The 17,174-nt window shown below is 46.7% G+C and overlaps 1 protein-coding gene across 1 annotated transcript; it reads left to right on the top strand.

The window, feature by feature from the left end:
- The first annotated feature begins 508 nt into the window (after nucleotides 1–508).
- On the top strand, nucleotides 509–17,056 carry VASH1 (vasohibin 1). The gene is made up of 7 exons (XM_064714460.1): nucleotides 509–942; nucleotides 5,805–5,893; nucleotides 6,973–7,029; nucleotides 8,043–8,117; nucleotides 9,104–9,485; nucleotides 9,898–10,010; nucleotides 10,602–17,056. The coding sequence occupies exons 1-7, from the start codon at nucleotides 682–684 to the stop codon at nucleotides 10,672–10,674; spliced, it is 1,050 nt and encodes a 349-aa protein (XP_064570530.1). The 5' UTR covers nucleotides 509–681; the 3' UTR covers nucleotides 10,675–17,056.
- The last annotated feature ends 118 nt before the right edge of the window (nucleotides 17,057–17,174 follow it).

Raw genomic sequence — 17,174 nt, 5'->3', positions numbered from 1 at the left:
CGAGCGCAGACCCCGGCGTGGCCGCCGCTGCCCCTTACGGCGACCCCTCAGCAGCCGCTTCACGGCCCCGCCCCAGCCCCCGGGCGCGCTCCCGCCCTCCGCCCCGCCTCCTTATCGCCCGGCCGCAGCCGTCTCCCTTATCGCCCCTATCTGCCTTATCGCCCACGGGCAGCGATACCGCCGCTCGCCCGGCCGCGCCCCGCCAGCGGCAGCCGGGTCCCGCCGCGGCGGTGGGCGCACGCTGAGAGCCGGCCCAGGGAGGAGCAGGGCGGAGGGGAGCGGCGCCCGGCCCCGCCCGGCCCGGCCCCGCCCTGCGCGGGGCTTTGTTCCCCCGCATGCAGCCCCCGCCCGGGAGGCGGCCGTGCCTGCCCGCCCCGCAGAGCGCCCGGGAGGCGGCGCGGCGGGGGCGCCCCGGCGGCAGGCCCGCCCCGCGCGGTGCCCGCCGTCACTGCCGCGGGCGCTCGGGCCGCCGGCGCCTCCCCCGCCGCGGCGGCGGCCTGATGCGGCACCCGGCACCGCCCCGCCCGGCTTTTTCTCCCCTTCTCGCGGCGAGCCCTCCGCTCTAATATCTCCGGGGGCGAGGCGGGGGCGGTGACGCCCCGTGCCCGGAGCGCCGGCCATGCGGGGCGCGGCCCCCGGCGGCCCGGCAGCGGGCGGCAGGCGCTGAGTGCGGGCGCGGCGATGCCGATGCCGGGGGACGACGGGGCCGCGGCGGCCAGGCAGCCCCCGTCCGGCGAGGCGGCGGCACCGCGGGACGAGGAGCAGCAGGAGGAGGAAGGCGAGGAGGATCTTCGCGACGGCGGCGTCCCCTTCTTCGTCAACCGCGGCGGGCTGCCCGTGGATGAGCCCACCTGGGAGCGGATGTGGCGGCATGTGGGCAGGATCCACCCCGAGGGGGAGCGGGTGGCGCAGAGGATCCGGGGCGCCGCCGACCTGCCCAAGGTGAGACCCCCCCACCCCACCCCGGGGCTGCTGCGGCGCGGGGTCCCAGCGGAAGCGCCCGGAGCGGAGCGTCCCTGCCGGGCGGACAGAGGGAAGGGGGAAACGGCGGCATCCCGCTGGGAGGAGGCGCCCGCCTGTCCCCCTAGGAGGCCGGGAGCCCCGGCTCGGGAGCGGGCCCCGGGAAAAACGGGCCCCGGGACTGCTCTTGCTGGAAGCAAAGCCACACTTTAACTTGGAGTGCGAGAGGGCATCTGCGGGGCTCTGCCCTGTCTGGTGCGCCAGCAGCACCCTCTTCTTCTGCGGCCTTGCTGGAAAACGGACTTCAGGTAGCTAATGTGTGAGCAGCCCGCAGGGCAAATGGGGGGAATGGGCAGTGGCTAAAGAGAAAGACTGGATAAATGATGAAAAGATGAGGAGAGTTAAATTTAGAAGAGCCCAAATACCGGAGGTGGGGGATTGAGACAGACGGAGGTGAGACTTTGCACATGAAGAAATTTGGTTTGGGTACAGTTTCCCACCCCAAAAGGCATTCTGGAACAGAACTGTGTCTGTCAGAAAAGACTTTTGATGCCAAGCGTTTTAAGAGGAGTTAGCAAACGCTTGCAGAGCTTATTGTTGGTATAGGGTTAGGTATGATTTCCAAGCATGCTCCTGGCCTTGTTGCAGAGAACTCTGAAAAGAGGAACCACTGACCATTTCACTGAGCCTTGTACCATACTGAAACATTTCAGTGTGAATTCTTGTGATTGTTGCTATCTGTATTGCATCTCAGCTGGAGAAAAATCTCTCCCTTTTATTGGCATACTGTGAACAAAAGACACTGCAAACATTTGGTGTGTCACTTCATTGGCAGGTTATAAGAGTATTCCCATCACTCTAATAGGGGAAATTCGGATACAAAAAGATGATGCTTTTTCATCTCAGGCTTTTTTAGCAAGGACTTACCTCCTTGGCAAGGTAAGTTGAAGTATGGAAGAACATGCTATTATATACTACACAGACAATCCATACTGCTTTCCATGAGGAATTCTGGAGAAGCATGTGATGCAACATCCTTTGTGCAGTGAAGAGTCAGAGGCATCAGTGGCAGCAGCTGGAGCAAATCCTGAGTCCTGATTACAGTCCCTATTCTAACTCCATTAGACTTTTCCTTCCTTTTCAGGTTTCCTTCCTTTCCTGTGACTTTGTCCTGAGCCTAGGTGAAGGCTGAAAACATGTTTCAGATCAGTCAGAACACACACTACCTAGTTTCCTGACCATAAGGATTGATTTAGTCAAAAATGGTGAAGGAAATGGAAAAAGAAGGCGACAAACAAGACTCCAGTGAATGATGGGTGGGGAAATACAGTGTTCAGTCCCTTGTTTTGGTCTTATGTGAAGAAGTTCCCCTGTTCTCACTTTAGAGTCTTCATCCAAGAGGGTTGCAGTTAGGGGACACCAGTGGTCTGAGGTCTTGTGATAAGAGGCAAATTTGGGCTGTTTTGTTTTGAGGATTGTTGGGTTTTGGGTTGTTGAGGCGTTTTTTGCATCTGCTAGCACCCCGGGGAAATGGATCTGTAAACTGTATTCAGCACTCTGCCACCTGAGATGCCATTCCCAAGCTCACTCAGCACATATAGCTGGGAGGATACTGGAATTCAGGAAACCACAAGGATGGATGAGCTCTGTTTCCTTAGCTCCTTCTCGGGATGTGTTTCTTTCTTTGAGGGGTGCTTATCGCTACTTGTCTCCGTGCCATCAAGTTTCTTTGAAAGGCTGGTGCAACAGATGAGAATCAGGGCAGTAAGTGTACTCTGCAAGGCTCGCTCTTTTGAAAAGCCAGGTAGCCAGGTTCTCTCTATGTGCTGGAGGGTGAATAGTCCTTTTTAAGTGTTGGGAATGGCAGGGTGACTTACCTATTCCAAAATTTTGGCCATGGATCATAGCCAGCATTGGTTGCTGGGGGAAACAGCTCTCAAAAAAAGCTGTCAATAAACTAAAATACTATAAAATGACTGGAGGAGGCTGTGATTAGACACATGTTTACAGATCAGCTTCAGGGGCTGTGTCTCTCACTGGAGTCTGAGAGCTCAGAGAGCTCCTATAGTCTCTATCTCCTTCCAGTAGACTTGGGGTCAATGCCACTCTCCTGTAGGTTGTGTTCTTTCCAGCAACAGGGTGGGGTATTGCCTTGCTTCAAGCTGCTGAAGCCATCTAATGGGTCCAAGCTGGAAGTACAAAGTGATGTGTGCTTGGCTCATAAAGAAATCATGGATTTTAAATGAGATGGTTATGAGGGCAAAGACAGGAAGAGTTGCATCTAATGGATTCAGAACAAGAGAGCCAGAAAAAATAATCTGTTTTTTTCAGTCAGGCTCTCAACCAAGGCTGATACTGCTCCTGTGTTATTTGCAGAAGGAAGAGCAGGGAGGAGCTTGGATACACATGAGTACCATAAAAGAAACTGTTGCTAAACTAGGCTGGCCAGAAGAGCACCTCTGTGATACCGATAAGGGTGGAGCTTTGCCTGAGCCTCGCTCCCATGTGCCTTTCCTCACATACAGCATGGCACACTTGTATATGAAAATCTTGGTTGTTCTTAGAATCCCCTTTCTAAAAGCAGAGTGCCAATCCCTTGCATATAGACAGCCTGCCAGGGTGCATGAATCTAGGAGTGGGGTGATGCAGCTACTCCACACAAGTGATGAGCAACCAAGGGTGTGTTCATTTGGTCTGCTAAGCCTGGCAGAGGTTATCTACTTTGGGAAATCTGGGCTCTCTTCAGCTTTCATAATAGCTAAAGGGAAGTCAAAATAGATCTGATTGCCTATTTTTTCTGTTATAAATAAATTCTCTCTGCTTTCTGAAGCACTGTGAAAGCTAACTAATATTTATAGCTCTTTGGAGATATGCCCTGGATGATGCTGGGGAAGAAAAAAGTATAAGGATCTCTTTTCCTGTCAGTGTGGAATTGAGGGATGGAGAACTTATTCCTCTACTTCTGCTTCTATTGTCCTATTAAAATGCTATAGACCTGATGCAAAAAGAAACTGTAGCCCAGTCTGGGCTGCAGGCCCAGATCTGAGAGAGAGCACAGTGTACTTTCATCAGTTTAATTACTTGAGGTGCAGGAGGCTCTTCCACATTAACTAGTCCCCTGCTGAACTGATTGCCATTATGCTGTCTCAGTGTTGTGCAGTCCTTTGAGGAAAAGAGATTGGGGGGTCTGTACTAGTAAAGGGAGGAGGAACTACCCAGAATCATTAGTCTCTGCTGTCAACATGCACTTAATGTCTGTCTCCACTGAGAAGCATTAAAGTCTCCATGCTGAAGAAAAAAAAAGCAAAATTAAATAGTCAGCCTGCCCTGATTGTTACCTCTTTCGTTGTTTCTGCCTGGAAATTATTTCCTATGACTCAGTGTGTCAGCTCACAGCATCCAAACTGACTCAGCTCATGCACTACCAGAGATGGCTCCATTCCTGTGCCACTCTCTGGAGCCTTCCCTGCTCCTGCTGCAGCTGAACAAACCCAGTTTCACATCTGCTCCCACTGTGCCTGTGCTGCCCCCTGTGAGTGAGGCAGCTGGTGCCTCTGTGTGATGGGAGAGGCAGCACCTCAAGGTTTAGAGGTCTCTGGTCCTTGTATCGTGGGGGAGCACAAGCAGAGTGCAACCATGTGGCCAGCCAGGAAAGGGAACTGATCTGGCTGAAAGCTACCCATGCTTGCTGGCTCAGCTTTCAGCTGCTCCAGGTGCCTGACCTGGTTCACCAGTCACTTGTACCAACACACAGGAGAGAAGAAGGAGGTGTATGGAAATGAGTGGCCACAGAAATACATGTGAAGGGTGCACTAAGCAGTACCACTGGCTATGAAACCATGTCCAGCAGAGGCAGTTGTGCACAGCAGAGTGGAAGGCTCAAAGGAAGAACTAGCTCTGACTCACTCTTTCATAGCTGTGGATGGGCCAGCTCTGGGGGAAGTCTGAGGAGGAACTGAAATGTTAAAACTGAGAAAAGATTCAGTCTGATATTAGCAAGGTGCATACAAGGCATGAGCTGTCTTTCAGAGAGAAAATATTGGGCTGCTTCTCCAAGCCTATCAGTCATCCCAAACTTGTGTCTTCTTTTTATTTGTCCTGTGGAACAGGTTCCTTCTCTTTCCTTAGAAAGGCTGTGTTCTGGCAATGAGATTTTCTCAGCTGCTGACAAGACTGTGGCTATCCCATGCAGAGCAAGTGGTGAAAATTATGAGGAAAATCTGACTGGACCCATAAGGCTGAGGCCTCAGAATGGGACAGCAGTCTGAAAGGTGAACATCCAGAAGTCATTCTCTGACCATGTAATTCAAAACACCAGACACTGCAGGGCAGGGAGTCATGCTGTCAAGCCTGTGTCCTAGTCAGTGCCAACTCATCTGAATTGCCAGGAAGCAGTGAAGGACCTTTCTACCCTTGCTTGCAGGACTGTTCCACCCTCTGGTGATATTGGAAAACTCATTGTCCTGTTTTGCCTCTTTCTTTTATTTTTGTTTTGTGCCTTTCAGTTTCAGTACTCAAATGAGACCACGCTCCCTTAGATGATTGCTTTCCTGTCTTGTATCTTGCCTTGTCAGTCAATTCTATCTATTTTGTCCAATGTAACATTGCATAAATTTAAGACCTTTTCACATAGTTTCTCTTGCAGCTCTGTGGTGATGCCTCATTCTGAATCCCTTCCCAATTTCCCTTGTGGAAATAGAGGAATGTTTCTTGTGTGGTTACTTTGGGCAGCAAAAAGGGTCTGGTTTCAGAGGAACATGCTCCCTATAGCTATGCACCACTGAGTTCAGCAAGAAGCTGGAGAGGTTTGGAAGAAGTGATTTATATTCTGCTCCTCATTTCAGATTCCCATACCAAGTGTGCCTGTGTTCCAGCCGTCCACCCCCATCCCTGAGCGCCTGGAAGCTGTGCAGCGCTACATCAGGGAGCTTCAGTATCCTTTGCTGTTAGCTTGCTCACTGGGGTGATAACCCAGAAGAAAGAGCAAGAGGACTTTCTTTCCCTGTGACAAACAAAAAGGCTCCTCCTGTTGTAACTGGAGGAGAACTGAAACTTGTTCCCTGAAAACAGGAAGCTGGACTTGGGATAAGGTTTTCTTTTGCTGCTCCATTTCTTTTCTTTTTTTGCCCAAGTTACCTTCTGGTTCACTGCATGTAACAAATAAGCATGTTGTCAAAGGCCTTTCCCCACTACCCACTCTTCTAGGTCAGTGGCTTTACAGTGGTATTTCATTAAAAACGCACATATCTGAGATCCTGACAGCCAAGTGCCAGATGTACTGCAAACTGCATCACCTCATTGTTAAGGTGTGGGTGAGCTGTGGTGATGGGCAAACCTTCTCAGGTCATCCTACTCAATCACTCTTCTCTGTCTAAACAACACTCAGCCACCCTGATTTTATGTATCTGTGATATGTTGCCCCTTTATATGCAGAGCTGGCTGTGTTCTGAGAATGAGATTTCTCCATTTCTGTTGTGCTGGAGAGCAGGTATATGCCATGCAAACAGTCTAATCTCACTGATGAGATACAGATCTATCTCTGGCTTCGGCCCTAATTCAAGGTAAGAAGGCTGACCTTTTGGCATCTCTCACCCATCCAGGGTGGTTGTGCTCTGGATTGGATCCCAGTTAATCTTAGAATAAGGTACCATGAATGTTTCATTGCTCCATGTATTATGTGCAGATTGGAGCAGGAAGAGATTTATCAAACTGTTCTGCCCTGGTACCGGGAAAGCTGAGCAGAGCATGTGCTGTCAGCATAAACCTTTGGGAATTGGAGTGGAAACCTGTGTGTGGGTATGAGGAAGAGAAGAATTGACAAGGAAATACATAAGGAGGATGTGTAAGTGGGGGAAATGCAGAAAAGTGAGGTAGGGATTTTCTTGTGTTGCTGCTACATTTGTGGGATCATGACTCTGCTGTGAGAATAGTAATTAACATGAACGTCTTTCAGACAAGTTTTCTTCAAACTCTACTTTCCGAGCTGCCAAGCCCTTAACTTCTTGCTTCCAGGTACAATCACACTGGGACACAATTCTTTGAGATTAAGAAGAGCAGACCTCTGACTGGGTAAGTGCTGGCAGTCTCTAGAGCATTTAATCCTTTCTTTGTCGTTGGAGCCCTGCTATACACACTGCTTTTTCTCCATCCCCTGCCCAAGGTCTAGAGGCACTTAGGGCTTTCATTACTGCAGCTGCATCCTGCTTAGGGTAACTTTATTGTCTGTTGCCTGGGGCATAGCTGTGTCTGGTCTTCCTCAAGAATAGAGTTTTTTGTCATGAATCAGTAAATCGAGTAGGCCAAAAATAATGTATTGCAAAAATGTGCATATTCTGCCTGCTTCTAATTGGAATGTAACTATATGAACTTCTGGGGGATTCTGAAATTAGGTCCTGCTCTACAAAAGCTTTGTTAAAGCCAAGTATCTTTGCAGGTCTGATTTCATAGCTCCTGTGAATGCTTTTGCAGAATGTAGGCTCACTAAGCTTTTGGTGATTCATACTTGGAATGAGAAAGGGTATTCTCCTCATTGAAGATTTTGGGAACTGCTGTGCCCCAGAAATTCCTGGCAATAAGCACCTGATGTTCATTGACTCTCTTGAAGAGCATATGGAGAGTCTCCCAAGACTGACTTACTATTGGTCTAGTCCATAGATTTATGTGGGTTTAAATGCCTTGTTTTGTAATCAGTACCATGTCTCCTCCATGGTACTCACTGAATAGAGACTAGGGTTAATGCCAGAGAAGAAGGCCTTATTGTCCTTAAGCCTCGTGTGGCAAACACTTTGAGGCTTTTACTTGTGGAGACATTGGTGCTGTGGTCTCCCTGAGAACCCAGCTTGGTCAGTAAGTAGTTTTGCTGCAACTCACTGAAGTGAATTCCCTGGAAGTAACAACAGCATGTGGCAGAGACCTGGTTTGGATTTAATATCTTCTTTAAGAAGATACTTTGTTCTGTTTCCTATCCTCTGTGGACCACCCTCTCTCCTGGAAACCCACCTATAGTACAAAAGGGCTGAACTGGCCACAGTGCATAGCACAAGCCCTAACTGTCCTCATCTTTCCCTTGTCCTACTCTGCAGGCTGATGGACCTGGCCAAAGAAATGACCAAAGAGGCCCTGCCAATAAAATGCCTGGAAGCTGTGATCCTGGGAATGTATCCTTTCCTCTTGGAGTTGTGCATGTCTGCCCATCCTTGTGTTTTTGCCTCTGCTCTCTTGCTTGTGATGCTTTGAGGATGGTGATAATATTGACACCAAGCCCCACATTCCTTTTTTTTTTTTCCTCCCCTTCTCTCACAAAAGACCACCAATGAAATCCAAAACCAAGCAATTCTCTAAAGTATCAGAACAACTTTGGAGTTGCTCCTCCTTCACCAAGAAGGGTGGTGATGCTCTGGTCAGCCATATAAGATTATAAAAGATAAAAGAGGATCTAAAGAGGAGCAAAAACACTAGCTAGAGTTAGGTCAGGAAATCCTTTGTGGATAGCATTGTTCCCTTACTGCCTGTATGTGTTCTGCATTAAAATAACTTATGGATCCTCCCCAACTTCTAATTATGGTGTATGTCACTTACTAGCTTAGGCAATACCTTTATTAGATCTAGATGTGTATTATCTTTAAGTACACATCTTTCCTAGCTATCTTCCAGATCTAGTTTGTGGTACTTGGGCTGTACGTTCTTCATGCACCTGGAGGGGCAGAGATGGTGAAAGAATGGTTCAAAAGCAGAGGTTGGTGAGTTTTTATCATGAAGGTGTATGAAACAGTAGCTAGTCCAGATTACAGATTAAAACACACCGAGGAATAATGCTGCAGTATTAACAGTTTGGGAGCTATGGAATACAGTACACTTAAGGTGCTAGCATTGCAACTTCTGCATCACAGAACTGCATCAAAATTAACTTCTCTTTATTGACTCTCTCCTTGAAGAGGCCAAGTCTGTTTTATCCATAACCCAGATGAAAGTAGGGCAGCTTGCAATGAGCTGGGCTCTTGACCTGGAGAACAAATCCTGTCTTTGTGATGCCTGAATCAATGGGGAATCTGCTAAGCAGGCTGGGAGGGTCTGGAGCAGGTAGGATGTGTCTTGTCAGGAAACTGTTACCACCAGTTATTTCCTGAATAATGGCTGCTGTCAGTTACCTCACCAACAACATGACCACACTGGACCGTTTCCCCATCAGCTTCAAAACGCACTTCTCAGGGAACTACTTCCGACACATCGTGCTGGGGGTGAACTTTGGCGGCCGCTACGGGGCACTGGGCATCAGCCGCCGCGAGGAGCTGATGTACAAAGCACCTGTCTTCCGCACACTGAGCGAACTCATCTTTGACTTTGAGGAGGCCTATCGCCGCTGCTGGCACACGCTGAAAAAGGTGAAGCTGGGCCACTGTGTGTCCCATGACCCACACAGTGTGGAGCAGATTGAGTGGAAGCGCTCCATCCTGGATCTGGACAAGCTAACGCGGGAAGACTTTCGCAAAGAGCTCGAGAGACATGCCCGTGATATGAGGCTGAAGGTAAGCAGCAAGGATGGAGTAACTCACTGCTACATCCACTGCCTTGCCTGGCTGCTTGGTGTACTGGGGGAATGCAGTGACAGAAAACTTTCTACTTCTAGATGTGTGGAGTAGAAAGTGAATTGGAGGCTGGGGCCTCTTTCTTACTGAACACCACCCACTTTATACAGGCTGGTCCCCTAACGGATGCTTGTGCAGTGCTGCAGTTGTGATTAGGTTGGACTGTATACAGTCCTTGGAGCCATAGCTGTCACTGTAACTTGTTTTTTCTGGCTTTTGCATTTTTGATGCACTTGCCTTGCCTTTTTGTCTTTTTTTTTTACACATATAATAAATCATGGTTAGGTTTTGTAGGTTTTGTTATTACTCACATTAAGAGCTCACACAGCTCTTAATTTTATTTTTCTGGCAGATTGGGAAAGGAACTGGACCGCCATCTCCCACCAAGGACAGAAAGAAAGATGTCTCCTCCCCACAAAGAGGTCAGGCCAGCCCCCATCGGCGAAACAGCCGTGGGGACCGACGGTGAGTGAGGCTGCTGGGCAGGAGACCTATCTAGACCATCTGTTTTACTCAGACTCCACCTTGCCATTTGGTTTTGGATTCTTCTGATGTCCTACTGGGTTTCTTTAGAACAGTGGATATTTCTCTGACCTGCAGTAGCATTCTTCCCTAGTCAGTACCACTGTGAGTTTATCATTGCTTAGGGATTTGAGGGGACAGCTGGGGTTTTTGCTTGCTTGTTTTGGCAGGGAGGAGGAGGCAGCTCAAACAGACAGTGATGCTGGTAGCTGACTTTTAACCTTATGCATGGGTCTGAGCTCTGGTGTCTCTCACAGACCTTTGCCTCAAGAGATTCCAAAAATTATTCTGCTGTCAACAAGATTGTTTTCCTGATAATAACCTGGGGTTCCAGAGTGGACCTCCTACTTCCTAACTTGCATTCTGTTCTGTGGAGATCATTGGGAGAATTACTGGAGGCTGCAGAATAATCCTGTCCTCAGTAGTGCAGGATCAGTATGAAGCTCTGTACCTTTTCCTGTGCTGCCATCTCTATGTGCAGCATCACCTGACAGAAAACAGTTTCTGAAGAGCTGTTACCTTCTTTGCTCACAGGCCATCTGGTGAGAAGAAGCCTGCCGATTCCAAAGCCATGCCAGACCTCAATGGGTACCAGATCCGGGTATGAAGAGAGCTGTGCCTTGTGTGCCTGCCTCCACGGACTTCTTGCTGGCCACAGTTGGGACCTGGATCCACCTGCAGTGATTCTGACAAATGGAACAGGGGAGTGGGAGCAAAAGAGACTGCTGATTTTCCCAGGTGCTTACTAGTGGGCCAGTCCCAGAGCTGGATCCCATGGGTCCCAGAGGATTCGCCTGCCTGTTTCTGGGAGAGGTGACCATCTTAATTCACTTAAGTATTTTTAAAAAAAAAAAGGGAAAAAAGAAAAAAATATGTACATTAGTGGGAGTTCACTTCAGGAAGAATATTAAGTGAGTGAGGTCAGTGGACTTGCTATCTTTACCTTGACAGCAAGTAGATGGAGCATCTTGTCAACAGTACTTCTTCCCTGTGTGCAGTTTTCAACCCCTGCAAGGCCTGCAGGGCTGAGGGAGAAGTGATGCTGGAACAGGATGGCCCCTGCATCTTGTACAAAAACTCCTGGTTTTGTCATTATGAACACTTTGTTTATCATTGCTCTTGTGAGAGTAGGTCTGAATTTGCTCAGCCTGATTTATTGACCATACAAAGTCTTCTTATCCAGAAAAAACACATCTTGTATGTTTAGTCCTGCCTATTTCAAAGTATTTCATTGTCTCTGAGGGGTAGACGGTGGAATGCTAGTGAACTGTTGCTGTAGGCCCTTTGGTGGTTGAGTGGATCAGGATATGCCTATACCACTGCTACATGAAAACAGGCTTAGAGAGCTCAATTGTTCTAGCAATGGAGATGGGGCAAGTGGGGGCTGGTGGAGAACCTGAACTTCACATCATCTGTTCATCAGCCTTCTCTCTACTAACTTCTGGTGGCTGCTACTCAGAAAGCTTGTGGCAGGCGCTTCAGTCACTGAGGTACGAGTTTTAAGTGTAAAAAGTTAAAGAAGGATGTAATAATGTGAACAGATTTTACAACCATTTTTTCCTTTCCACAAGGCTCTTGCTCCTTCCTCCCTGTTGTGTTAGTGCCAGAGTTGCATACACCTGTTTGTGAGAAGGTCTACTCAAGGAAATTGCAGCTGCTTTCCTGACAGCTCACCTTGGAGCCTCCTGAAAGCAGTTTCCCACCCCAGTGCCAGAGCTGTGCTTGTGTTCCGGCTCTTTGGATAGCTGCAGTATGCAATAGCACCACTTACGGTAACCTTTCCCAAAGGGCTGGGCTGGGCCTTTCTGCCACTTGTGGCCTTACTTCCTATGCTTCTTTTGGGAGAGTGTTGTACTACTGATTCAGCAGTGTAATGCTTGTCAGAAATCTGGAGTATTGTCAGGATCTCTCTGTCTGAGGCCTAGGCCACGGGAACAGTGGGATTTCCAGAAGTCAGAACAGCATGGTCTTAAAGTGATTTGGATGCATGGATCTGGGGGATGCATAAACTGAGCTTGGGAGTGGGAGTATCCTGGAGAGAAACAGTCTTGTTTTATCACAGCACTGACAAGGAGCTACACTTTCTGAAATACCACATATTTAATTTTGTTAGATCTGAGCTTATTCTTTCCTTTGTTTGTTAGAAACATGATGGAGCTTAGCTCTACTAGTTTTTTTGTTACAGTATTCCTGTGCCACATCCTCATAATAAGTAGAGCTATTTTGGTGGCAGAGAATGGATTCTTAACCCCAAACAAATCAGCTCTTCTGCCTAGTTAAAGCAGTTAATCCTCGAAGCACCACCCACAAGCGATTTAACTCAGACCTTACAGGTTCCTAATTGTCCATCCTTAACTGTGATGTAACTTGCAAGACGTATCCATACCACTGCAGTCAGTCCTTCCAAGCTCCCTTTGTAGTCTGTACTTTTGTGCTGTACAACCAAGAGGAAAATCTGTAAGAAGGAGGCAGAACTAGCTGCTGAGCCAAGACAAGGTTAATCCAGAAGAGGATGCCAGTTTCCACAGTACAGTGCAACACCTGTCCACTCCCTTTTATTCCAGCTACATGCAACAACTGAAGTTAACTGCAGCAGGAGCCAAGCACCCATTTGAACGTGTCCTCTGGTCATTTTTGTGTGGCTGTAAATTAACATGTTTAGTGTCTGGATGCTAACAATGATGCAGCCTTTACAGCTAACATCATTGTTAGCATCCAGACACTAAATATGTCAAAAGCTACCTGTAAATAACATGGGCCACTTGGAAGCCACAAACTGCCTTTGCATAATGTTTACTATGCAGCGGACTGAAAGTTCAGATGCCACTGTGAATCATATGATAAATACAAGCAGCAGTCAGCAAGGGGAAACTGACTGTCAGGTTTTATTATAAAGTGGATGAAATCCAGAATTTAAAGACAATTATAAAAGATGCCTAGAATGCATCTTAACTATGACTTTGTTTCTTCAATTGGTTAGTTAATTCAGAATAACTGGAGAGCTCTTGAGAGTAACTAGTCGTTTAATACAGAGAACATTGAGCTTTTTTAGACAGGGGAAATGTGGGGGTGAGAGGAAGACTGCAACAGATGCGACAAGTGAGGGGTCAGCTGCAAGTTAATGATGCTTTCTTGAGAGCAGGGCAACAGGGGTGTTCAGCAGCATTAGATCACCAAGGCAGAATGGCTTAAAACAAAATGCTTTGTTTGACTTTGTAATTAAGAGCTTTCCTGCAGGATGTAACTGAGGCCAATAGCTTAGAAAAAGCTATTAGCTTAGAAAAAGCAAAGGAAATGGATGTTTAAGATATGAATGACAGGTAGAGTTCAAGGTCTCTTAGTCCTCAGCTGCAGCTAGACAAGAACATCCTCTTTCAAGATCTAGTTGCACAATTATATATGTTACGAAGTATTTCATTCTTTGCTTGTATCTAATGTTGATTAACTTCTCAAGATGGATACAGGAGCAGACAGGGTTACCATTTCAGGCCTTTTACTGTGTTTCTCTGTGTAGAATTCCTGCTCCTTACTGTTTCTGTATCTCCAGCTCAGGAGATGGTACAAGAAACTGGAAAAGGACCATTGAGTTCTCCCCTTCTTGCTCTTGCTCCCCCCATCTTTGTAACAGGATGAATCACTTCAATACAAAGCTTTACTTCCTTCCTAACAAACCAAACTACATCCTTCCATGACAGAGAGAATTAATGCAATCTAGCTTTATGCTGTAAGGAAGCTGAGGGTACAGTGCAAGACAAAGTTTGGCACTTCGACTTCTTTCCTCCCCCACCTACTTGGTCTGGTTTCTGGTCTGTCTGCCTTTAACCATAAGGAAGAAAGGCTGGTGATGAGAGTCTTTTTCACTTCTGCAGGCTTTAGAGCTACACAGAAGGAATGATAATGTAAGTCATACTCCTTTAGTGCCTGCAGAACAAGGAAGATGGATCTCAAGGAGTCCTATTAATTTTTTAATGTTAACTATTAATAGAGTCGCTCATGTAGCTCTGTGATCTAAATTTCACTGTTCAGTAGGTTTCACATGATATCTGTTCTGCAGTACAAGTCCTGTGAGCTCTGTGGAAAGGAACTGTGTTTGTACACTAGGAATGGATAGACACTGCCTGCATTGTATGTGAAGCTGAGGTGAGCTTTGAAAGACTTCAACAAATGCTGACCTATTACTGGCAAAACTATTCTAAATGTAATGCAAACCTTGAAATAAGAGCCCCTCTTTATGCTTTTATGTAGACAAGTCCCTTGATACCTGGCCAACTGCAATTTTTTTAATGGACAGATTCATTAATTGAGCAAAACTTTCTGCTACAGCATCACTCTGATACAAACTTTGTATATTAAAGAGCAGGGTTGGGTGTCTATCAGTCTGTGACATACTAACTTTTCTTTTTTTTACTGGTAGAAGCTAAAGGAGTCTTTAGGAAATTGGTGTGTGTTAGCAAGTGTTTTAGGTGGGAGTGGAGTGCTTTTTTTCAGTTACTATTTTACCTATGGGCCAGGGTATGGGTCAGTACCGTTTCCTTGGATCTATCAGAATAAATGAATTCAGAACTGTAGTTGAAACATAGTTTCTGTTCACATAATAGTTGTGTTGCTGTTTTCAAATCTGCTTAACAGGATGAATTTTCTTTTAAGTATTTCAGGTGAAAGCCTTAATCAGGTGCCTGCCCCCTAAGGCAGATTCATGTGTGGTGTGGTGTGGTATAGACTGGAATATGACTGTCCTTAAAATTTCAGAGTTTAAGAAACCATAATGAACAGAAGAAAGCTCCTGTTAGCCAAAGGGCAAGAGTCTGGATTAGACTGGCTTGACCTTGCTCCAGTGGCTCTGGCTAGTCACTTCAGGTGGTTGCTCTAGCTACCTGCTTCTTCTGAGTGAAGTATTTCAAGTGGTCCTGATGATCAAACTGTAGGTATAGGCAGGGGGTGTCCCAGGTGTATTGTGTGTGCAAGTCTGGCTGAAATAACACCACACATCCCAGTGGCCTTGCACTGTAGTCCTGACAACATTTAGACCTGCATTATGGATTTATAACTTTACTTAACAAAGCAAGTGCTATTCTGGCTTGATGTTTACTCTCCCAGAGAAAGGTGGAGATGGCCCCTCTACAGCCAAGCTGAACTCCTTAAGGAATTTAATATTTTTGTGTGTCTTCTGAGCAGGTGTTTACTTGTATCACAGCCACTCTCCTTCAGTGGTGCCCTGGCCCTTTCTGCTCCAGAGCAACGCAGTTTAGGCTCAGAAGGCTCCTGAATCCCCCATAATCTCTGCAGAGCAGAGTTTCCCTCCAGGTCAGGGTTGAGATGGTGCTAGTGGGACCAGAGCGGTCCCCTTCCATGCACACCAGTATTCCACTCCAGCACTGATAGGGTGCTGCAAAACCATTTACATCTTTATCACTGGTACAGCTCAGAACTAAGAAATTGAAAGTTTCTTTCTTTAAGAACAGTATCATGTGTGTCTTTTTGTAATTAATCAGTGTGGTTCTGTGTTCTTATGTAGCCAACACAGAATTTTTATTTAGATTTAGGTTTTTACTGCACTTCCCATGGCCTTCATGTTGATACTTCTTCCAGCTTCCTTTGACACTTAGACAATAAAATTCCCTCTGTACTGCTCTCAGCTTGTGCAGAGAAAACAAGTTGTCTGTACTGTCCTTCTTTTTGCTTTAAACCTTCCCATTACATGTCAGCAGAAAGTCAAAGCCTTGAGTGATGGTATCAGGCAAATTATGTAGAGATGTCCTTTACTTGGTACACTAGTGGACATGGAAGAACCCTCATCCTCCTTTAATCATCTGAATAGGTGAGTATGTCTGTGCACACAGAGGCAGTTGCCAGAGTAAGTATGTATGTGGCTGTTTAGCAAAGAAATTCAAGTTTTCCCTCTTGAACTGCCATCAGTCAGGCTGGATGGAAAAAAAAATCAGTGCAGGCAGCATGAAAAATTTCACTCTTACAATACACTACCAAACAATACCATAAGGGTTAATATAAACCTCTTCTTGCACTGCTCAACTTGTCTATGTGCAATTCAGTCTCCTTTCCTGGCCTGAAAAGCAATTCTCCTCAAAGTCTGCTTAGTGACTTTCCAGACTAATGACCTCACCAGGACTGCTCAAGACAAATGCTGGGTTAATAAAGGACAGTCAGCTGCAAGATTCAGTGCAAGGATCCCCAGCAAGGGGATCCAACTTTATTCAGGCTATCATCTTTCAGGCATAACATACCCCTTCTCTCTAGGGAAATGAGTAAGAGCTGGGACCAGGGCCAGTATGTAGGCAAGCCTACAGTGTGTATAGGAAAGGAATAAGCATTCTCTGACCTGTTATTCCAAAGAGAAAGGCACATGCAATAGTACATCTTAGCCAAGTTAATTATATGAACTGCTTCTGCCCTGAGGGAAAGCAAATGCACAGTTCTAAGCATCTACTTCGGATGCTTGCTTGAAAACACTCTCTGCTCCATGCCTTACAGATTTTGGTTTAAATCAGGTAACTCCCATATCCCCTATGGATGTATAGATCAGGGTGGAGTGAGAACAGTGAAGCAGCCACAGACTTTCTGCTCCCTCTTACATCAGGCTTTTCCCCTGTGACTGGTTGTCCCTGCAGTTTTAGTTTTCAAGTAAGTTAGAGATTATGCTGCTTGGACCTTAAGTGGAAAATCTTCATTGTGGGAAGGATAAATAATATGTTGAAGCAGAAAATAAATTACAAACCCCAAGAAACAAAAAAACCACACCCTGTCAGTTTTTACACTGAGAGGCCCAAGATTTAAGGTTCTCACATGTCTAAAAGCACACAGAAATTCATTCATGAGAGAGTGAGACTGAGCCTTCAGAGCACCATTCATGCAGCAACTGCAGGATTATGACAGGCAAAGGCATATGACATGCTGTGGATAGCAGGCCATTACAGAATTAAGTTAACCAGGTTTGTTTTCCTGGATTATATTTTTATTTTGGCAAAGAGGGAGTGCTATCTTCTCTCTAACCTCCTTTTAAGGGAGGAAAGGAGGAGAGAAATAACTATAGAATAAATACTGCATTCATCTACTCCCAGTTCAAGAGCAGCTCCAGGCACTGGCCAACAA

This window comes from Zonotrichia leucophrys, chromosome 5 (genome assembly GCF_028769735.1).
Source record: "Zonotrichia leucophrys gambelii isolate GWCS_2022_RI chromosome 5, RI_Zleu_2.0, whole genome shotgun sequence".
In the NCBI taxonomy this organism is placed as follows: Eukaryota; Metazoa; Chordata; class Aves; order Passeriformes; family Passerellidae; genus Zonotrichia; species Zonotrichia leucophrys.
This window is presented reverse-complemented; position numbering and strand designations above follow the sequence as displayed.

Bases quoted from the DNA above. Each gene is read 5' to 3' on its own strand.
- VASH1 (XM_064714460.1), top strand. From the start codon at position 682: ATGCCGATGCCGGGGGACGACGGGGCCGCGGCGGCCAGGCAGCCCCCG. The intron at 8,118-9,103 runs GTATCCTTTCCT...GGCTGCTGTCAG, and splicing joins GAAGCTGTGATCCTGGGAAT to TTACCTCACCAACAACATGA. The intron at 9,486-9,897 runs GTAAGCAGCAAG...TTTTTCTGGCAG, and splicing joins CCCGTGATATGAGGCTGAAG to ATTGGGAAAGGAACTGGACC.